Source organism: Cyprinodon variegatus, unplaced genomic scaffold (genome assembly GCF_000732505.1).
Source record: "Cyprinodon variegatus isolate N-32 unplaced genomic scaffold, C_variegatus-1.0 Scaffold265, whole genome shotgun sequence".
Taxonomy (NCBI): Eukaryota; Metazoa; Chordata; class Actinopteri; order Cyprinodontiformes; family Cyprinodontidae; genus Cyprinodon; species Cyprinodon variegatus.
The window spans coordinates 929739-953693 of record NW_015150718.1 but is presented as its reverse complement, the minus strand read 5'-3'; the positions used below and the strand labels follow the sequence as shown (position 1 = coordinate 953693).

Here is a 23955-nt window from a genome sequence, read left to right as displayed (position 1 = left end):
ACAGTAATTTTTAACCTGAAAAATATTGAAAATATACCCAAATGTTGCATTTAGGAACAATGGGTTATAGAAAGGTCTAAAACTTTATTGATCTTATTAGTTCATTTAACATTTTGCAAAAGAATAAATATATATATATGAATACCTTAAAGTCATAGGGAAGTCATATTTAAATTTTAAATCATTCTGAGTTAAACATGTATATAAATGTACTCTTTATCAGATATGATCGTCCCAAAAGTATTTTTTTTTTTAAAATAAAATCTTTGTTTTTTTTCGTTATCTCATGCAAGCTAGTTACGTCAGCCTGAACACCTAAATTCGGCCAATCATATATCAAGGATCATTTGTCAATCAAATTTTTCGATCATAGCATCTTTATTCATATGTCGCAGTTAAATTACGAAACGGTTGAAATAAATAAGAATAATTTCCTTTCGAATTGAGTTGCGTCCCAGTGTTCACGGGGATGGACGTCTGTGTCTTCGGCAGGCGTAACAGAACTGGCAGCGTTGCGAGGCGAGGGCTCAAACATGTACGGCTGTAAGCCTTCTACACCAAACCAAGCTTCTGCCGCCCTGGCGTCCTCTTCCACAACATCTTAGTTCCCGCTTTCCTCCTTTAAATAAAAAAGGAATTACGGAGGAGACTCATCCACGACCTCCGACACTAAACTCTCTTCTTCTTCCATGTCACCAATTTAGTGCTACTTGGTCCCAATGGCATTTCCCATTGGGAACCTACTAGCACTAAGTTGCTAACTGGTTAGCAAGATGCTTCTGACAAATCGGCCACAATCAAACTTGCTTGCAAACAATCCGCCACAACAATCCCGCCCCATTTATAAGAGACCAATCAAATTCACTGTATTAACTCGTGTAAAGTCATGCACCACTCGGGAGAATTTGGAACTGCAACCGTTGGAACGGCCGCTTCCCTACGACTTTAAGCTGTTTTATCAGAATTGTGATATTGACACATTTGCGCTGCATTTACTTTCTGTGTTTGATCTTTCTCATGCTTTCAACGTAAAGTGGAAGAACCAACAGACTGACTGTAGCAGCAAAGGGTTCTAACAGAATCATAAGCTTAGATCATTAATGTGTGTTTGTCTGTAAAACCAATCATATAGAATATCGATGATTTATTAAAGACATTTAATTATGTGCCACTATTTTCCACGGTTCCACAGTCAGTCACCTATGCTATCTCCCCTACACCAAGCGGGCCGCAGTTTGAAAGTTAAAAAGAAAAAAAACCTGATGTGAAAATTAGGTTTAAACCTTTTTAAAAACACTTTTTGACTTTTAATACTTTTTTTTATTTTCAAAATGAGTTTTCATTAAAAAACAAAGAATTAAACAAACTTTATGTCCCCAGTTTAGCTCCATAATAATCTTAAAATGCGGTGTTGGTATCTTACAGTATGAAACTGGAGGAGAAAGGAAAATAAAACATCTCCTACTTAATTTGCGCTTGAATTTACATTTATGGATGAAATTCAAACAAACCCCAAGTGAACATCTCTGCATCTGCTGCAGCGGCCTGATGAAATAAAGGAAAATTCCCTGTTGGCAAATGTGGGTCTCATACTGTATATTGTGTAGTTTGGTTAGGCTGATGTGCTTTGCACTTATGGGATGGTGTTTGTGAAAGTGGCAAACCAAGAACAAAGGTGATTTATTCAGACCTGAGAACAATACTGTATTGTAAGTCTGAGTGGAACATAAAAAGGCAGGAATACATCCTAAGGACTTTGGTAAAAGAAACAGCTGATATTGCAAACCATTTGTCTGTTAGACTCCAAATAAAAAGGGACTTATTCTACTATTCCACATCTCAAGTTCATGCACTTTCAATTCTTTTAAACCTAAAACAACCATGTTTCCTATTCATTTTCCCATATTTTGCACACACATTTAAAGGATCATCCTGCTGATATAAAGTATTCCATATCATGAAACTTCAGGCGTCCCTTTATATTAACTGACTCCCACCTCTACGTGTGTTAGTGCTGATGTTTTTACTTCATCCCTGCAAAGTGCATTCAGACCTAAGGAGTTGTCAGTTTGGATCTGCACACTTCCCCATCACCATCAACAGCCCAGCTTTCTGTGCTTTTAGATCCGAGGAGCTGAAAGCGGTTTAGCTCTTCAGGAGTCATTTTACTTAATGTGGAGAACTTTGATAATAATTTTTATGATTTAAGCATACTGCTGGACTAATTTAATTGCGCTTCGGGAGAGAAAACGAAAATCCAGTGTTTATTCTTGCCTTCTTACCTCATTGAAAAGTGGTGTCTTCTTGAATTTAGTTTAAAATCAATTAAGGGGGGGATCAACTGACTAATATAGGTCAAATTGACAAATATTAAATTCCACTCATTAAATAAATAAAAAATGGTTACAGATAAGCTTAATTTAATGCCCAGACCTGTACATTATTAAGAAACAAAGAGTATTTAGGGCATCCGAATCCTGGCTGTTAATTTTCTGCATTTTTTTTAGATTTTAACAGTTGTTCCATCTTATAGTGAACAAAGAAACAGGAAATATTTACTGAATATGTCCAGGTAACAGCTTGAAAATCGACTGAAACATTTATAAAGTTAAAATGTAAAAAATTTCGAATTTTGAAATGAAGAAAATGTTAATGAAGCTACATGGTTTTCGCAGAATGTTTGAAAGATTATTTCATCAACGCTATAAATTTCCATTGCAAACAACATGCCGCCCAAAGGTTCTTCCTCTTATGCATTAAGATTCACTTTAGTTTATTTTTCCCATTTGATTACAGATACTATTCAATTGGTTAAAAGTTTTCTACTTTAGGAAACCCAGCTGATTGCATCCTGCCATTTACTTTGCAGGTCAAGCATTTAGCAACAAGAGACATTCCATTGCATTGTGTTGATGACTCTACAGCAATTCCTCATACCAGGCATGCATTTAACAACAGTGGAGAGGAACAACTCTCTTTTAACGGGAAGAAAACTCCAGTAGAACCAGGCTCAATTTGAGTGGCCTTCTGCCAAGTTTAACTTACAGTATAAACTAAATCGAATCTATTACTGTTTTGTTTAAACAACAATAAGCAATAATTTACCTTTTCTTCTCTCAGAGGGGACTGATCATAACACATAAAACGGTGCAGAAGTTTTCACATATTTTGCAATTTATTCAATTTCCAAAGGCTCAAAAATATAAATTCGGGCTCAAAGGTGTAAACAAACTGACAACACATTTTGAATAGATACCCCTCAACAAGCTGTACTTCGGATGCACATTTATTGTGGTTATCAGCAAAGTTTAAGAAGAGTCCTGACTGCAATTTTAGCCTCTATTCTAATCTGAATAGGTATATATTTACCTTAAGTCGATCAGCATTTTTGAACTTGGTCCATGTTCTTAAGCAGGTTCAGTAAGTGATCATGCCTTCAGGATAATCGTGCGAAGATATTTTAGATTCTAAAAGCTTATGTTTCTTACTGTTAATAGGTAGTTTTCCTCTCCGCATTCGCTGCATGCATGCTGGGTTTAAGGAATTGCTGTAGAGTCGATTGCAATGACACCAGCTAATTGAATATCGACTGTTTCTACATGTTCATCCAGGAGGAGGGAATCCTTCAAAACCAATAACTGGATCAAAACAGCCGGTTTTCCTTGGATAGAAACTTTGAACCAATCTGAGGGGATGATCTGTTTGAATTGTTGTTGCCAAGGACCTTGAGTTGACATGTGTAGGAGCTATAAATGAAAACTAAAATAAACCTTTATCCCTACTTGATGATAAAACCTCTGAAGAGGTTTAACCCTCTGAAATGGCATTTCCGAACCCAACTGTTAAGAAATCGACTGAATATGCTTCCAGTTTGGATGTGTTGGAGGAAACAAGTCCACTTAAAACAACCCTGGGATTTCATTACAACCTGGCAGTAGGTATTTAAGCAAAGAAAAGTGAAGGCTTCTTTGTTGATTTATTATTTAGTAAAAAACTGCAACAACATGAAATGTCCTCAACCCGGTTTTGCTCTTCTTTTAAAAAAAATAAAGTCCCAAACAAGTAAAAAACAATTAGATTGTCTGAAAGTAAAGCACTACGCTGATGATATTTTAACAAATTCCTGTTTCTGTTTGGAATAAGGTGGGCTCTTTCTATGCTGTAAACAATACATTTTAGGCCTTAATGTTGGCTTATTTTCATAATGCCTATGTTTTCCAACACAGAATATTTCTACCCTTACACAAACATGCTATGGTGACCAGCATTCTAAAAAAAATATGGCTCAAATGAATCCTTAAAGAGGAGTTCTTCCTCTTCACTATTGCTGCATAAAAGCTATGTGTGAGAGATTGCTGTGTTCTTAAAATGAATAATTATAAACAATTCAAAGTGAGAGGTTTGAATTTAGTAAATCTTAAATTTCCCTATAGTTCACTTTTATCTGCAGTCCTTCATAAACATTGGAAAAGTGTGCATCAGAAATGTAAAACACCACTGGCTCCTCAGTTCTAAAAAATTATATTCTGCTAAGTGGTTCTCTCTCTTCCTTGTGACTGCTCTTCCTTTTTTATCCTATATGAAGGTAATCAACATGAAAGGATAGTGAAAGCTTTTGAGATTTGCTTTACAATTGAATGGGAACACAGAAAATGAATGTACTTTGAAAGGTAAAATTGGATTGCAAAACTTTGTGAGTTTAGTAGATTTGACAGGCTGACTCAGACGAGACAAAAGGTCCAAGTCTATCAGACATGTAAACATTCCCAATACATCTAGTCAGTCTTCATTCCCATTTAATCCTTAGACAAATAAATGAACTTCCGGGTTTTTTATTTAAATTAAATGCAGAATTAATGCTGCTGATTAGCAAACAATTTGGAATTTCACTTAATATTTGTTTTGAAGCGGAGCAATTCACCATAGAAACTTTAAATATAAGAAGAAAAAAAGAAAATAACGAACCTATTTGACTTATTGGAATAAGAAAGATAAGATGGTCCTTTATAAGACAGTTTTTTGTCAGCTAGTGTTTTGGTTTTGACACTTCAAAAGACATTTTGCAATCCACATTATCAAGTGTTTAAAAGTGTAGCTGTATTAATACTTTTGATTTTCAAAATTTTCTTTATAAACTGATAAGGCTTTATAACTTTACTCCTAATCATTTAGCAACTTTAGCCAGTTTATACCTTGAGTTTTACATATAGCTTATGACTTGTTTGGCCTTAACTGGCTAGCTAAAATAGGTAGCGCTATTTTAGCTAGCGTTAGCAAGGTTCTGAATTCACATATTGACCAAAGAATTCATAATAAGCCAGTTTAGAAAGGCATTTTTCCATAAAGACAAACATATTCAGGAGGAACTTCATACAAATAAATGAACTGATTATCTTTTTTCAACTCCAGAATAGTTTGCGTTTAATAGCCTATTCTTTAGTTATGCTTCTATGGTTATGGGTCAGTTTATCTTCTGGTTATTTGATTTTCTTTCAATAAAACAGAAAGTACCAATGACAAGTGGTCATGTTAATTTTTTTTTTGTTTTAAAATATAAAACCTAAAATGAAAATACTTCTTTGTAAAAGAGGGATGACAAAAAAATAAAAAACGTTTTTGTTTTCTGATTATTTAACAAAATTTGAAATTACTTCAAAACAGAACCGAATAAAGATCAGTTTGTTGTTTTTCTGGATCAGATGTTGTCAGTTTATAAGAGCCCCACATTTACCAGGGCCCATTGTTGCTTTAGATTTATCAACAGAAAATTACCGAGCTGATGTTAAAATTTATGCCAATGGTGGTGAGATACATTGTAGCCACAGCTGCACTGGGGCGCACTGATAGAAAGCAGGCTGCTACCCGTCCTAATCAAAAGTAGGCAAGGCAGGGACATGTCTTGCCCAAAAACACCACATACGACAGAGTTAGGGCAAGGAGTTTGACCCAGTAATCCACAGAGCACTTTTTTCTGATGTTCATGCAAAAATCATCTTCTTCCTGGACTTACTTGTGATATTTGTAGCGCTCTTGTGAAATAAGAGACCCCATCCGATCTTACAAAAATAAAAAAAGATTTTTTTTCCTGTTTAAAATTTTTTTTTTTGTTAATCAAAATAGAAAACGAAACTTAAATAGTTTCCAAAAAATTAGCACATCCTTTTTTGAAGCAAAGAAAAGAGAAACACTGTATTTCAAGTCTAATTGTTGTACATTGAAAATAAAATCCACACGTTTTGTTGTTTTCAAATATAAAAACCAAGCAACTAAAAGATACACTGACCATTTTGTTAGATTAATGCTTCTCCAGTCAGGATAAAAGCAGCAATATGGATCTAATTTTGGATTTTTGTTTTCCATGTTCCTGAATAGTTGTCTGCAAAATCCATCCAACCCAAAAGGAACACAAGTACACAAGAAGGCGAGAACATTAGTAATGCTAGGTGCAGCGATTGGAAATGAAAGGAAAGAAAAAGATGGTAACACACTGATACAACATAAATGTAGGAATTGATGAAAGAACAAAATCACTTTGAGTGAATTGTGGCTTTTAATTGGTGTCTGAAAATGTAGCCAGTTTGCTTGATTAAATCCATAATCCAACTTTATGGTGAGAAACTCACTAAGGTTCCTCATTCAATCCAAGGGGGGAAATAGCAGACTTGGCAGTGAGCGCAGTGTGTCGCAGTGAGCTTGTCACAGATATTTTTGATTTAGGCCCAATATTGAAGCGTGGTCTGGCCTATTTTTATTACATGCCACAACCCAAGAGGGTCAATCATGAACTAGCTGTGGGTCTAGATAATGCCAAGGCGGTGAGGAATTGGGGGCAAGTTTTTGCGACAAATGGATGGCGAAAAAGAGTGGGGATCAAGGTGGGAAAAAGGTACCAGTGTTCTCGCGCGCTCTTCTAGCTGGTCCTACTTCATGAGTCTTTTTCCGCAATGACGGTCATTCAGACAAAACAAGCCGGTAAGGTACCAAACAGGAAATACGCATAGTGTAGAGCGGACGTTGATTAGACCAATAAGAGGCCCACTGTCTGCGGTCACCTACGATTTTGGAGAGGTGATGCAGAGTGTTTACAGAAGTGGCAGGGACACATTTGCATTCACTGCGACACACATGCAGAGGACCTGGTTTCTGAGTATAAATCAGCCTTAAAGGTATACTGCCGTCTGGGAGCAAGTCCATCAGCTGTATGTCACATGACCACCACTCACAATAAACAGCTATTCACACCTAAGGGCAGATTTACGATGCAAACTCAACTGACATGCACCTTTCTGGACTGTGGCAGGAAAGAAGTGTGCATCATGCCGATTTATGCATGCATGGTGAGGAACTCCTGATTAAAAGGCACGTGCCACGATCTGAACCAAGGAGTTCAATGGTGCTGAATACTGTAGCGTGCAACCAAGGTCCTATTTAGTTTTTTCCAAATTTACGAAACAAAAATGCCCAATAAATGTTGTACCATATCCTAACTGCATTTCTGTATTGTTCATATGATAATAAATATTCATCAACACGTTCTGAACATAATGTTACAAAATCAATCGCTTGGATGGGAAGACCCTAGAGCTAGAAACTGGCATAGTGCTGTGGTTGACTTTCCTTTTAGGTCACTGTTGAGTTGAAAAGGCTGCAAGTGAATTTAAAGCTATCCAGACCCAATCCGATGCGTTTTAGATCAGCAGGAAGTATCAATAACAGCAGTATGATCCTTTGATTTATACACAAAAGACACTTTACCAACCATAAAAAACAAAAATCAACAAAAAAAAAGAAAAACATGGCCTACAAGTAAATGACATCTAAGTCACATGCTAATATTGGCAACAATATTTTGGCTTAATATGAGTTGAAACCATTAAAGTAAATGATTGCTTATTGAAAATAATACCTGATGCTTTAGAACATTTTTGAAATCTCTGTCTGCAGCGAGGCAATGGGATAATACGTCATAACAAATATCTCTTCAAGTTAGAGTGAAACAAGCAAACTCCCTTTGAAAAATAGCATTTCCCCAGTGTGCATCGTTTTATACGTAACCAAAGTTCATGTATTCATTTTATAATGTAAATCTGTAATAAGTCAAGTTTTATTGTTCACGTAGAGTCTCTTTAAATCAATTCTTGAAAAAATAGACATCCATGCTTCATGCTTTGCATCCTCTTGGGTCCAACTCTTGCTGTTCTGCCCAATCGTCTTTATCTGTTCCCAGCAAAACTTTTATTTCATACAACCAAACCAGGAAGGGAAAAAAGTGCTAAAATGAAAATCTGGTGAAGAGCAGCATTGAAAATGTTTGACCTAGTGTGTATAAAACATAAAAACTCACTGGTCCTGTGAGTGCGGAGCTTTAGATAGATTTCCTTCTCCTCATGAGCTGGTGATTGTCTGTGAGGCTGTGAAGGCCAGGAGAAACTGAACTGATGGGCGAAGGGAGGAGGCTGTTCTTCAACGTGCTGGGCGAGATCTCCTCAATCCTGTAGGAAACCGAGTGAAAGTACTGATTGCGGTTTAGCTGCGAGCTGAACGAGTTCTGATGGGAAAAGGCACAGCCCAGGCCTCCGATCCCGCCGCCGGAGCTGCCGTAGTCGTGCGAGCGGTAGTGCATGCACGGGCACACCGACTGCAGGTCGGTCACCTCCGTCCTGTATGGCTCTCGTCGTCGCCGACTCCGCTGCAGCGATTCGTCCTGGATGTGAATAATCATGCTGTTGCGATTCCCAGCGAGGGACGCACGTTCCTCTGCGTCCCGCCGCTCGTCCTCGCTGTTCATAGTCAGAAAACGGAGCACGACCAGGTTCAGGAAGGCTCCGATGACTGTCAGGCCCACAAGGATATACATGAAACTAAAGGCCACGTACAGGGGCTTCTTCTGTAGGGCCCGGTTCTTTTGAAGGGCCACAAAGTCCCCAAAGCCTATTGTTGTTAATGTAATGAAGCAGTAATAGTAGGACTGAAAGAAGCTCCAGTCCTCATAATGAGAGAAAGCAGCGGCTCCAATACAGAGCGTGCCGATGCAGGAGAAAAATCCTACGGTCACCATGTTCTCCATGGACACGTCTGTGATGCGCATCCCACAGCATTTCTTGATGCGTTTGAGGAGGTACTTGACGAATGTGTTCATCCTCTCGCCAAGGCTCTGGAACATGACGAGAGTCAAAGGGATTCCAAGGACAGCGTAAAACATGCAGAAGGCCTTTCCCGCGTCAGTCCCAGGAGCTGCATGCCCGTAGCCTGAGATGAAACAAGAAAGACAAGAAAAAAATGAGCAAGGCGGACAAATTTTGATTCAATTCATTTAAAACCTGGAAAAAGTAATAAAAATTAAACATTATTGATCTCACATTGGAGAAATTCTACCTCTGCATTTAACCCATCCCCTTGGGGAGCAGTGGGCTGCCATTGTGCGGCTCCCCGGGAGCAGTGTGGGGTTAGGGTCATGCTCAGAGAGTCAGAGTTTCTGTGGGAGTGGGGCTCGAACTCAAAACCTCAGGATTCCAAGCTCTATGCCCCAACCACTAGTCCACCACTCCCCAGGTATTGATACAGCTGGAGACCTTTCTACGTTTTTGTCACAAAGCAACTGGACTTTAACTGGACCGTTCTCCATTAACTCCCTTTGATCTAAACATTTTTATTGAAGCTCTGGACTTAAGTTTTTATCTTTTATCCTGCTCATTTATCCTCCTTTTAGCTACAGTACCAGTTAATCTAAAATAAATCCAACCTGGAGAGACTCGTAAGGAGATAAGAAAGCAGTTAAAGAGTATGTTGAAATGAATGAATATAAATATTTGGTGCTCAGACCCCAACCAGGCACAAAACCGCGCTGATGATGATAATCTGATGTTGATGATGATAGGATGGAATGAAGTTTTGTTGGAAGGTAGGTGTGACCATGGATGAGACGGATTCAAATGAAGAGTCATAAAAGCCCTTTTGTCTGGTATTTTGTGCTACCAACATAAGTGTGCAGTGGGACTGGTGCACAATGTTCAATCTTACATCCGCTCCCTTAGAATGTGTCTTTAATAAACTCTGCTACACCAGTTGTGGATTCATTTAATTCATTCTCTGCCCTCAATCCACTACGTTTCTGCACTCCCTCTGCTTCACCTCTGCGCTAATGACTTGTTTAACTATATGTTAATGGTCCACACCTGCCGGCCAGTCAAAGACAGGTCTTTTTCATCTAATGAAAACACAGGTGGGAGTTGTGGAATCATCCCTGAACTAGGTGTGTCCAATCTGCACGGTGAATTAGATTGTGCAAAATGGACTGAGATTGAACTAACCAGAGGTAAATTCTTTTTTCTGGTTTAGGCTCCGTCCACACGAAGTCAAACCCTGGCCTAAATTCACAAATTTTTCACCAAACCAGCCTCTCATCCATATGAAGCCGGCGTTTCGGGGGTCTGTAAACGATCTTTTTTTTATTAAGCCTTCAGAGTGGGAAGATTTTGAAACACAGTTTTACGCGGTTCCATCTTTAAGCTCTAACCGCATTTTTTTCTTACACGCATGCGTCATAGCGTCGCCTCTAAACACTCAGGCGCGACACGGTATCACAACAACAATGGCGCCGTACTGTATTGAATGGTTGCTGCTAATGCTACTCACCCTGCTGTCGGGCTTACAACAGAATCTTCTTCTTCTGGAATATTCCAGGAAGAACAGAGCAATATCGACGACATAGTTCAGCACCTGAATTTGACTGAACCACGAAAATGGACCCGCAGGGCAACCATGTATAAATATTAGTGCGCATGCCCAACATTTCGTTGCCTGTTTTCGCCTATTTTTGCTTTGGCACCACAGCACCACTTACAGGCCTGGCATACATTTTGCAGCGTTTTCATGCATTCATGTGGACGATCACATTTATTTTACGTCTCCGTCTTTAAGACAAACGTTCTGGAAAATATTAGCATTTCGTGTTCGTTTTGACTTCGTGTGGACGGGGCCTTAATTTCTTTAAAATTCAATTTAAACATTTTTTTTAATAATTTCCATCCATAAAACATGTTTTTTGCTTGCAAAAAAATGGAACAAAGTTCACTCTTTTTGCAGCTCTGTTAAAGCCTGAAAATGTCTGGGTAATGTGCAGTAGCAGCCATTCCATCTTCAAACTTGGAAACAAAGTCCAGTGCATTGTTTTTAATTTTCTTTTTTTGGAATAACTATGACCTGGATGACTGAGAATCCTCCCCAGCGTACAGTAGCAGCCATTCAAAATGGACCTTCCAAGTTAAACGACAGCTGAATAGCAGCCCACTTCCCTCCAACTCCTGGTGAAAACTTCCAACCACTGGAGTTACCCCCTATTGCATATTTTTTTACTCTGACTCCACCCTTTCACTGAATTACAGGGTCTGACCAGGAGATGACGCTTTCTTTAGATCTTAATGTCGACAAATCATGACAGTAAGAATATTTTAGTACAAATATTGATGTTTTAAAAGGAATTGAAGGGGGACCAGCCAAGGACCCATTAAAGAAAATGGGGAAGTTTTAAGAGGCTACTACTGTATGACTCCAATATATTGCATAATCTGCCATATTTATCCAATGCACAGATTTTTTTTTCATCTACGCTGAGGAATTTTGCATTATTCAGATTTCTGGGATTGATGATTAAACAGTTTATCAAAACATGTTTTTAACACCGGGGTTTTTTACAACCTAACTTTGCTTTTCCACTTTCCAAAAACAAAAACACACAGATTTCAGGTCAAATAGCAAACAGGCAAACCTCAGAAAACATGTGGCTTTGCAGTCCAGTTAGTTGCACCTGAATTTTAAATAAAGGAGGATGTTGGGATCTGGAGGCTTGTCTACCTTTCTCCACCAGAGGGAGCCTGAGATCTTCCTCCTGAGGGCGTGAGCTGATTTCTGCACACCTGTTTCCCATCTGCTCATCTGGAGGCTTTTTAAGGAGGAGGAGGCTGACACTTCTCTGCCAGAGTGTATTCTTCTGCCTCTCAGATCCTGACATATCTGGTGATCAGTCAACTCCTGGAGAAAACTCTCACTGCCTGGAACCTGCCTGTCTGCCCTCAGCCTCCGTCTCCGTCTCCGCCTCTACCCTCAGACTGCCGATCAGCCTCTGGACCCTCAAGGTTCCCTCCCTAACGGTCAGAATACCCCCTGAGCAGGTACTAACCCAGACCGCCGTTAAACAGCAAGTTTCCTGGATCCACTCTAACTGATCTGTCCTACTCTAGTTGCTTCCCTCCCGTGACCAGCCTGACGAACCAAGACGCCGTTCACATTTCTCTGAAAACTTTGTCAATAAACCTTTTAACTATTTTTTCTGTCTCTTGAGTGTTTCTGCATGTGGGTTAGAAGATTAGACCCCAACATGACAGAGGATAAAACATATTTGTCTTAAGCTTTTAGTTATGTATTGGTGAATCACGTCAAATTCAATTAAAACATAACAAGACTGTGTTTATACTGTGAGATAATGCAGACATTAAAGTGATGAGAATTTTGTTTTGCTAAGCACTGTACTGTATGTGCTTTTAAAGCTGCAGCCAGCACTACTTTACTTCAACCCCAACATCTAAAAAAGCCCCGATTCAGCTTTTGTTTACAAACAGGAGCTCACAAGAAATCTCACTAAGAGTCTGCGAGCTCTGCCAGAAGAGGTAGTGAATAGGTGGCAGCCACAAAAAATGTGTCTGCTCATTAATCTTATTTGGGCTCCAGCATTTAAGTGAAGTTGCGTCCCATTAGTCAGAAGTTTCCGGTGAGGTAGAAGAGTTTGGGGCAGGGATTGGGAAAGAATCATAGAGGGAAGCCAGTAAAGCTTTTAGCTTAATTAGACTTTATATTTAGACCAAAAGCTGCTGACTCAGACACATACTTTGGAAAATCCAACCTGGCGGCGGTAACAATGGAATTTATTCCCTATGTTTGATCTAATTTTCAAATTTAAGTGATTTTATGTGCATCTCATCTCATTTGCAAAGTCACTTCAGAGATTACAGTATAAATAAGAGCTAAAGTTCTTAGTGTCATATTGATCATCTCTCTTAACAGAATCCATTGCTGCCAATATGAAAATTTAAGTCCAAGCCAAGAAACACCAACTATCATTTGGCAGATCATCACTGGATGAAACAGAATTCACATTTCTGTGGTGGAGTAAAGCAATATGTAAAAACATATCTATTTAAATGGCCAGAACAAGCGCCTCTGTTTGTATTCTCAAATATTGATTTAGTCTTTTTCCCATTTGACCTTCTGCCCACTTATGTATCTGTTACACATGCCCTTAAGGGAAAGAGTCCTGGACTAGGCAATCTGGTTGCAGTGAGGAACAGCATCAGTTATCTCATGCGATTGAACTGCAAATTACTGTCTCTACAACTCAACTGGGGAATTTCAAAAGAAAAACAGGGTATCAGCAAGAGAAGGAAGGCAACTAGAAGATGTTTTTGAAGTATTGCTTTAACCAACAACATGCTGAATATTTAGTGATAATGAATTTTGACACCTTACTGCCCTCAAAATGTGAACATTATATAGTTTTTCAAGACCAGTAAATTATATTTTAAAAACAACTTTTAAAAATTGTTTTTTTATAAGATTACATTGAATATTTCATGTGTGCACGTACGTCTTGTGCATTTAAAAATAAACAGCATGTAGAGTATGGAATGTGTAAACTGTGAGAATTTAAAGAATATTAAAAGCAACACAAAAAAATGCATAAAACAGGAGTTTCAAGTTTCCAATAAATGAACCTCATGTTATCTGAAATAAATGAATAAATAGTCAGTGTATGGCACTGATGAGGTTTTAATGGAAGCCCAGGTTGCCTTGATAATGGCCATAAGGTCATCCAACATTTTCTCATTATCAGTTCGTATGAAATCGTACGAAAAGTTATGCACACTATTTTGTACGTTTTGGACGTTTTTCCTCAAAAAACCACATCAGTGCGAATGCGCTGGCAGACAAAAAAAGCAGATCCGCGGACGGACGTAAAACTGGGAAAAACAGTGCAATCATCACTTATTCATGTCTCTAACTACGTTGCTTGCTGTTTTATATCTTAGGGTCAGGGTTAGGGCTACAGTAATTGTTTTTTAAATTCTATGTTCTTGAATGGTGCGTAAGATGCGCATGCGCATACGATGAAAAAAACGTACAAAACGTACAAAATTACGGTGCATAACTTTTCGTACGATTTCATACGAACTCATAATGAGAATACACTGGGTCATCTGCACTGTTGGGTTGTGTGTTTCTCATAATCCTCTTGAAAACAATGTGATATAGTTTCTTTAAGGGCTTCAGGTCAGACCCATTTGCTGGTAACACCATGATCATTAAACCAGCTTCTGATACCATGTGCAAAAATTCAATTAACATCTCAATAAAGCTTGTCAACAGAGGGAAAGATGGCGTTATCTGTAACTTCCCTGTGGAACCAATAACCAGTTATGGTCTGTGAGGCAGAAACCCTGTCTAGTTTTAAGGGTAGGCTTAAAACTTACCTTTTTGATTCAACTTAAAGTTGAATAAAAAGTCCCCCCACAAAGTCATCTTTGTGGGGGGCTCGTTTGTGGTCATATTTGTGAAGAACAAGAGGATTTTGTGCAAAATGTAACATATTTTCTATAGCATTAAACTTAAGACTTTGCCCCTGAAGGTTAAGATTAAAATAAAGCAGCAGGTATATTTTTTTTATATGAAGCCAATGGGGATAGAATCTGTGAAGAATATTAGGAGCTGGAAAAATGCAGTTTTTGGTTAATGAAGTGGTGCAAAGCATATACTGTATTTACTGCAAAGTTGAAGAAATAAATCATTATGTTTCTTTGAAGTTCTACAATGTAATAGTTGGAACATTTTTCTGATGCACTGCCTCTTTTGTCAGATGCTATGTTAAATTGCTTAGTTTACATTAGCAGTTCATTAATTCCTGTTGGCTTGAAGCAGGGATAAGGCTTGCTGATATAATCACAGCAAAGGAAACCAACAAGAGGATACGTTTTTGCCGGAAAGGGACAATTACCCTCTCTGATCATATCTCGGACCAAACTTTAGAGCTGAAGAAGCTGCCTAATTCACTTCACTATCGGCTGCAAAGATCTGGTACTGGTTTACCACTCAGAGAACAAATGAAAATGGGAAAGCCTTATCTGCATGACCAAATAAGTCAATACGAAGCCCACAATAATCAGGCTTCTGCTGTTTGCACCGAACTTGATTAAAAGAACAATGCACAGGGCTTTCCATTCTTTTCCCCAGAAATCGAATAATTTTGTGTCATAATGGAACTATAGGTTTTATTGCTGCCTTGATTAAAGCTAGACAAATAAAACAGAATGACTGCAGCAGCTCTCACAAGCATGCAGACAATATACAGCAATGCTCTCTGTTCTGTTTTAGCATTAAAGCTTTTCCATAGACACATCACTTGAAGGAGGTGTTACTACAGGCTTGAGTTTGCAAGAATTTGGTGATACAATATATCAAAATGCTTGGGTCATGATAAAATGTATTCTCATGAGGATACGATGATGCATTGGGTCTTTTAAAATAATACATCTATGGAAGAGCTTACAAGATCTTGTTGTTCTCTGCATTGGCTGGTATAGCAGCTAAATAATAGCTCTAGTTTGGCAAGTTAAAGATAACCAGCCTTTTACTCCTTGTCGTGCATTAGAACCCTGACATGGACGAATGTCTATAAATATTTTTTTACATTTAAAATTGATTGGTCATATTTTGAATCAATACCAATATCATCTAATGAATTAGATGAAAAAATAGGTGTGTGACCTTCCGATGTGTAGTCACCTCTGCGCGGGGGGTGTGGACAGATTTGACGGTTGTAGAGGCTATGCATCAGAAGCATAAATTGGCCTGTACACTTTCTGATTGTTTGAATTAACCTATGAAATAATATTTTACCTAAAACTTATCTCATGTCTTCCTTATGAAATTTCCACCCCTAGTCAAGCACACATACTTCCCATAATCAGGACTAAGGTGGTGTTATAACAAAGACAAAAACGGTAGCTGCATTTCACCTCAAAATGCAGAAAAAAACGGGACGATACCAATGGACCCCCTATGCCTTGCAAAGCCTACAAATGTGATACACCAAGGTGTACCCCCAATGACGTATTCCTAATTAAAAGCCTGTGAAGAACTGTCCAAAAATATCAGCAACACATACCACGGTTTGGTTAAACTATAGAAACATATAAACTGTTAATTTGGGTCTCTGCTATTTTTTCCAAATCATTTGCACATTCTTCTGAGTCAGAAAGTGCCACAGTTAAATCATTATTCATAACGATACAAATGGTGGCATGCTGCACAGGGAATGCCTTAATTGTGTTGTACTCCCATGCTGCCGATAAGCTACTGAAAATCACCATGTTACCATTTTAGGAGAGCCTGTTGTGAGAAAACATCATGCAGATATTGAATCCAAGGTTGTGGCATTTTGACAGGATTTCCTAAAACACAGGGAGGAGGGAGACACTCACGTTACCATCACTGAAAGGACAGAACAGATTTATGTTTGCCTTCATTTTTAGAGACAGATTTTTTATGAATAGTAGATCTTTTTTAAATTTATTCAGATATCCTATGAACTTTCACTTTTTAATTCTATTTAAATCCAGACATCTATTGTGTGAATAACTGAGCGCTACTAGGTCACTGAAACCATTAGGGTGGATGGTGCAAGTGAGCAAAGAAGACTCAATAATTACTGCTTTCTGTTTGTGTGGGGGATTTGGAATACACTTAGATGAAGCATACTGTATAGCTGTAAGAAGCTGTTTATGCAACTGCATGTAACTCTATATATGGAGGACATGCAGGCTGCGACATGGGAAGACGGAGGAAGACTTTTAAACAATACAAACAACAAAGTTGCCCAAAGTTAATCGGCATTTGGAGAAAGTTAGCTTCAAAGTCTTTCAGCTAATTTTAGGTGACCCCACCCCCTTCTTTTAACTATTTATTTTAACATGTGACAAAATTCAACATTGTCATGAAAATATATGTTTTAATTATTATTATTAGTAGTATTCAGTTCACTTTTTTCATGCCTCCTGCAATTGCAACAAGTCCCATCCAGGGGGTGCACTCCCCACTTTGGGGACTATTGTCTAGATCTATGGAGATTTTCTCTGCAAAAATCCAATTTTAATTTAAGGGCAGGATTTCACTCTGCTTGCAATCAAAACATCAGCTTTTTCTTGAATATATTCTCTTGTGCATCAAATCTTTGCTTTCACTCACTCCTCTTGAACATCCAGGGGCAAGACATAGAAACTGAGGGGAGTTTCAAATACCGGGGTGTTCATGCCAATAATAAACTAGACTGGACTGGAATAACACCAATGCCCTGTATAAGAAGGACCAGAGCCGCCTCCACCTCCTAAGGAGGCTGAGGTGCTTTGGAGTGAGCAGGCCCCTTCTTCAAACCTTCTATGACTGTGATGGCATCACCCCTCCTCTACGCTGTTGTCTGCTGGGTCCCTGGCAATGCAGAGCGGGACAGAAAGAGACTGAACAAACTGGTGAGAAAGGCCACTTCTGTCCTAGGCTGCAGCCTGGACTCTGTAGACGCTATGGTTGAGAGGAGGGTGCTGTCCAAGCTTACATTCATCATTGACAACACCTTACACCCTCTGCATCAGGCTGTAGAGGAGCTGAGCAGCTCCTTTAGTGAAAGACTTTTACACCCTGTTTGTAAAAAGGAGTTCTATCGTATGTCGTACATCACTGCTGCCATTAGACTTACTATAACTGCATTAACATGTGCAATAACTAATGCACAATTCCTGTTTAATACCCTGTGCAATAATCTACTTATATTTAAAACCCTGAGCAAATCTATTTATATAAATACCTATTTAATACCCTGTGCAATAACCTGTGCAATAATCCCGATAAATTAAAGACTTCAGCTGTTATATACTGTATATAAATATATGTGGACGCACCATATATACTGTATATATGCGATGCACCTTTTCCTCCTTTTGGCACCTTTTCACTATTGAGCCGATGTGACAAGTGTTTTTTTCACAGTGAGATCAATAAAGTCTATCTTATCTCATCTTATCTTAAATGTTCTCTCGTTTGTCTTTTCTTCGCATGAAAACCCCTTTGTTCTGTTCAGACATGCACTTGAAAACCTGTTGTCCCTGTGATTGTTTTTTTTTTTTGCTTTCTCAGATTGGAGTCTGAGCATAGCCTAGCAACCGTTTCATTCAATTGAATGATGGTATGGTATCCTCGAAAAGGATAACAAAGGATACCACCACTCAAGAAAAAATTATTGAGTGTCTTGAGGTCAATGCATCTTCAGGCGTGAGGTAAAGAAAACTTCTGCTACACGGTATGCTACTAAGAGCAGGTGCTAATTCTGCTTCAGGTAGGAAATTGTGCTGCATTTCATTGGTGATTAAAGAAACACCCCTGTTACTTTTATGTTTTTTATTGTTAGAAAACTTACAGAACATTTATGTCAATTTCAAATAGTTTATATAATTATTTTTTAAATATTTTTTTATCATTTATATTTAATGGTCATTTAAAGGTGCATGGACATCTTATATGCATATACCAAAAAGACCAAAATCCAGTTGATCATAATAGAATACGGCTAAATATTCCAACTTTTACCATGGTGTTAGATGGCACTCATTGATGTAGCTACTAAATAAGTTCAGACTGCGTCCACTTGAGATAGACCAATATTTTTGCACGATACTAGCATAGTTTTTTTTTTGTCTTGTATCGGTGCTGGACGATACATGCAAATACATGCTTATGAAGTTGTCAGGGTGAGTTGACACTAACAATTTTTTTTATGAAGGATAAATGATTATCTCTACAGCAGGGTTTGGGCACCTCGAGTCCTAGAGGTCCTGTATCCTAGAACTTTACGATATAACCTTGACTTAACACACCTGAATCAAGTAAATGTGTGTTTGTGTAATATTACCTTTAAAGGTGTTCAATGTTACATGCTGATTCATGAATGCCTTCAGCAACCATACCTTGAAATCACTTAAATTGCACGTATCGCCGATCCTACATTTGCTATCCTTTCTTAAGGTTTTTTTTTTTGGTTTTATTGTTAAATGTTTCCATCTTTATAAATTAACACGTGTAAATATTTTCATAATTGCGTCAATTTTTTTTATGTAAATGGAGGAATAAAAAGCGGTATCGGCTCCAAGAATGGGCCCTATAAAAATTGGAAGTTCATATCAAGGTTGTTAAGACTGATGTGAAAATAATCAGAATCTGCATTTATTTTAAAAGCCTTTACTTTTCCATCTGCGTTTTCGACCACGATGTAATCGCTTATGGAAAACTGACAGCTCGGAGGTCAGGGCTTTAAAGCATTGCTAACATTAGTAGGACTATCATCAAAGAGATGCACTCCCATGTCTATCAACTTCACTGCACCATCAGAATGTTTCCTGAGCTTTAGCTCCAGCTTCAATCAGACTGTTTTCCAAGCACAACTCAAGTTTCTTCCCTCTTAGAGTCAATCATCGTTTGTGTCTTTTCACAAATAATCCTGGACTCCTTTTTTTCACGACCACTCTGTGAGTTTCACACTCGCTAATCTCCATTGCAACGGCTTGTTAATAATTGTTAGCATGCGCTGTGATGTAATCCAGATCACCTGATGTTTTTATTTTAATTATACACAAAAAATCTATATATACGAATGAATTGAGTTAAAACAAAGCTCAAAAGAAAACAAACAGGACGCTCTAATTTATCATAAAAACGTTTTTGTGCAACCAGAGGGAGTTACTTGTGTATAAGTTTAAAACATTATAGATTACATGACTTTGTATTTTTAAAGTCGTAGGGAAACGGCTGTTACAACCTTTGCATTTTCTAATTCTCCCGAGTGGTGCCCGACATTACACGAGTGAATAAAGTGAATGTGATTGGTCGTTATCAAAGGGGGCGGGATTTATGTTAGCGTCTTGCTAACCAGTTAACAACTTAGGGCTAGCAGGTTCCCAATGGGGACCAAGTAGCACTAAATTGGTGACTTAGAAACGGCTTACAGCAGCGGTCCCCAACCTTTTTTGCACCACGGACCGCTATATGTCAGACAATATTTTCACGGACCGGGGGGGCGGACCGGCCGGGGGGGGGTGTACCGTTTTTTTACTTGATCGTATTCAAATCGCCCCCGCAGGGACCGGTAAATACGATCAAGTAAAATGATACAAATGGCATAAAATCAAATACAAACAGCATAAAAATAAAACAAGCCGGTCCCATCGAGGCGTAATCGGAGATAATGACACACGAAGTGTGCTCCTGATGTCCAGTCTGCTCCGTAGCTTTGTTTTGGTCGCTGTAACTGCAGAAAATCCCGCTTCACAAAGATAGGATGTTATAGATAGGATGAATCTTAACCTGTGTCAAGAGGCACAGATGCACCGACTGATGTAATTGGGAGAGAATACCGCAATTTTTTTTATATTTTTCTAAATAAAACATCACTCAGACTCTGATCGTCGATAAATTATTCTGTGCGGCCCGGTACCCAATGACCGACGGACTGGTACCGTTCCGCGGCCCGATGGTTGGGGACCGCTGGCTTACAGCGTACATTTTTGAGGCCTTCCCTCACAACACTGCCAGTTCTGTTAGCTCTACGCCTGCCGAAGACACAGACGCCCATCCCCGTGAACACTGGGATGGAACTCAATGGGAAAGGAAATGATTCTTATTTCAACCGTTGTGTACATTAGCTGCGACATATGAATCAAGATGCTATGACCGAAAAAATTTGATTGACAGATGACAGTTGATATATGATTGGCCGAATTTAGGTGTTCAAGCTGACGTATAACTGACTGGTCTGCATAAAATAACAAAAAATAAAAAAACAGATTTTAAGACAGGATTTCTTTTTTAAATAGACATTTAAATATCGATATTGTTTGATAAAGAGTACATTTATATCCATGTTTAAGTCAGAATGATATTTAAATATAACATTTAAATATAACTTCCCTACGACTTTAAGGAAGCATCTAGGGCTGTAATTCGATTGGCTGGAACGGTTGCTTGGCAATAATCCCATTACAATGTGAAAAAGCTAAGAAAAAAAAAATCCAGAAATAGGGAAAAACGGACTGCGGACACATTTCTGACTCCAGGAGAAGCAGGCCAGCGAGAGGAGAAAGTATCTGAAAGATGCATTAAATCTGACAGCAGAAAAAAAAAATTGATAGAGATAAGAGTTTTTAAGATAAAGTAAAAGTTTTGAGTGCAAACAGAGAAAGTCTTGAGTTTTGGCAGGAAAAACCTACTCTTAACATAAATTAATGATCTGTCTGTTAAATATAATTAAAAGATCAGTGGGACTACCTGTGTATCAGAGGCTAGGATCAAACCACAGGAAAAGGTTTGGTGCATTTTCTCAAACTACCGACTGTTCGGCTGGATTTTAGCGCTGATCCCCAGTTGCGTTGATCTACAGTAGCTGTAATTAGTCCGAAGGGCGAGCTGATATGACAATCTGCTAGCCAAGAGAATTAAATGATTCTGAATCCTTCTTCTGATTCCTCCTAGTTATTTTTTCTGATTAAAGCCTTAGATGAAGCATCTACAGAAACACACCAATTTATAAATGGTAACAAAACAGCTATAACAGAATAAATTAGATTATACATACATGTAAGCTAACATGAGTATAAAGCCCATCAAAAAGTGCTTATTAATTGATTGCTTAATTTTGTTCTTTGCAATGATTAAAAAAGTAATGATAAAAAGATAAACAAAATGAGAGCTTTTCTTCTATTTGTGACACTGCTCTGTGCAGACAGAGTGCCAAAAGTCTAATCAGCAGATTATCCTTTAGTATTGCGTTTCCCATTTTAGTGCATTATACCAACTGATTTTGGTCATTTAAGCTCTCTATGAGCAGGCCTTTGCTGCTGCAATCACATCAGAGCCTATTGGGTAATTATTCTGCAGTGGCTATGAGAGTTTCCTTTAGACTGTGTTCTAAAAAAGGCAATTCTGTCTGGGTTTTTTATTTTTTTGGCTTGTTTTGTCTTGATTGCCGCAGCCGCATTTTAAAGTTTGAAGTTGTTACCTCTACCTGATGGGACTTGGACAGGAAGTCATAAAGGGCAACATTATGAGTGGAAAAAAGTCCCCAGTTGGTGAGATCCTTACATTTCCAAGACAATAAACAGAAAATCATTACCTGAGAGGTCCAGGGGCACACACACATGACCTGCAGATTACCTTCTGAATGTCACTCCCCGTTACATTTATGGTTTCAAACATCGTCCACTTGGGTGCTATCTATCTGGGATCTAATTCACCGAGAGAAAAGGTTCATAAAAAGCTTTTCAGTAGTTATCGTCTAACAAGCCGGTAGGTTGTGGCACATTATACACCTCTGGTCACTGGAGAAGTAGATTATAGGAAAATACACGTCTTAAAGTGGTGTAAACTGTACCTTTTATTTTTCCTCTTTAAGTGTTCTTTTGATGTCCTTGACGGGATGTGTTGTTTCTGCCTCAGCACTGAACTGTGTAATCTGTTTGCCCTGTTATAATGCCTCTATTATCTTCTGTTGTCTTGGGAACAGACATATTTGCTCCTCCACGCGAAGCCCTGCCATGCACAGGTGCTTCTGCTCTCATGTGTGCACAGGTGGAAGCTAGTGTTTGAGCAGTGCAGGTTAGACAGAATATTACTCTGTGATAAATGATAAAAGCACAAGATGAAGCCTCTCACTCAAGATGTATCTTTAAAAAAACTGTCCAAATCAGAGAGATACAAAGAAAATATGTGACGCTTTTTTCAATTTAAAGCTTTTAACAAGCTGCAGGGAGGAAGAGGAACTTTTCTGCTAAAAAATCTTATCAGCTAGAGCAAAAAAGTGCCTCTACAATGAAAGAAAAGCTTTAAAATCGCTAATTATCTAAAATTGAGTTGAGCTCTATTGCAACTCTGTTTAAAAAAAAGAAACACGGACAAGGATTGATAAGATACAAATATTTTATAAGCACAGTAAGGAGAATTTCTAGTTGGTGTGGGTTTGACATTTATAAAACTTGATCTTTATTTAAAACCATTCATTTTTCGCAAGTTGGATCAATGTATAATTAGGTAAGTATAAAAAGAGCAGTGTAAATCTATACTACCTTGAAATGATCGTGATTAGAATTGCAAGTTAGAGATTAATGAATTAATTTAAATGTAATTGATCCTATTGGTTGATGAGAAAATGGGTTTTCTCTTGTGTCTAAAGAATCTTTCTAAACCCAAACAGGAACATGTTGCTCATGCTTTCCAGTGTACAGAGATGTGAAGCTATCATTAACAGACAGGGTATGTCGCTTTGACATACTGTCAGTTTATTGGCTACTTTCTTTCAATGATGCTAACTGTGATAGCCGTCTTTTTTTAGAGTAATCTAGCATTCAGTGCTGGGAGCCATCTTGTGCTGTTAGCAGCCCAGGTTGCTCTGGTTTCTCTCAGAGGAATGTTAAAATTAGGCTCTATGAAGTGTATCAAATTAAAAGAGCCTTTCCCATCTACATTTTTTTTTTGCATGATGCCTTTTTTTTATTATTTGATTTTTTTTTTACATCTCTAGATGGGATCATAATGTATTTATTTGTATTCATCAAAGCCCAGTTTATAATTTTAGAATCCTTTAAAATTGAATTTCAGAAAACAAGAGGAACAAAAATCTTTTAAAATCGTGATATTGTATATTGCTGCTCTCCCTGTTAGTGTAATGAATATAAATATAAAATTATTTAAACAAAGAGCTGCTCAGTGAGGCAGTGGGTAGCACTGCAAGAAGGTTCCAGGTTTAATTCCCGGCCTGGGAATTAAAGTTTGCATGTTCTCCCTGAGCAGGGGTGCAAAGTAAAGAATTACATT

The 23955-nt window shown here is 38.2% G+C and overlaps 1 protein-coding gene across 1 annotated transcript in view; it reads right to left on the bottom strand.

Annotated features, from left to right (window-relative positions):
* Window positions 1-6937: 6937 nt before the first annotated feature.
* Window positions 6938-23955, bottom strand: part of kcnk9 (potassium channel, two pore domain subfamily K, member 9) — a 95428-nt gene continuing 78410 nt past the window's right edge. The window contains exon 2 of the mRNA XM_015382754.1: window positions 6938-9249. Within this exon, the coding sequence (XP_015238240.1) occupies window positions 8366-9249 (884 nt within the window). The 3' untranslated portion in view covers window positions 6938-8365. The remainder of the gene's footprint in view (window positions 9250-23955) is intronic.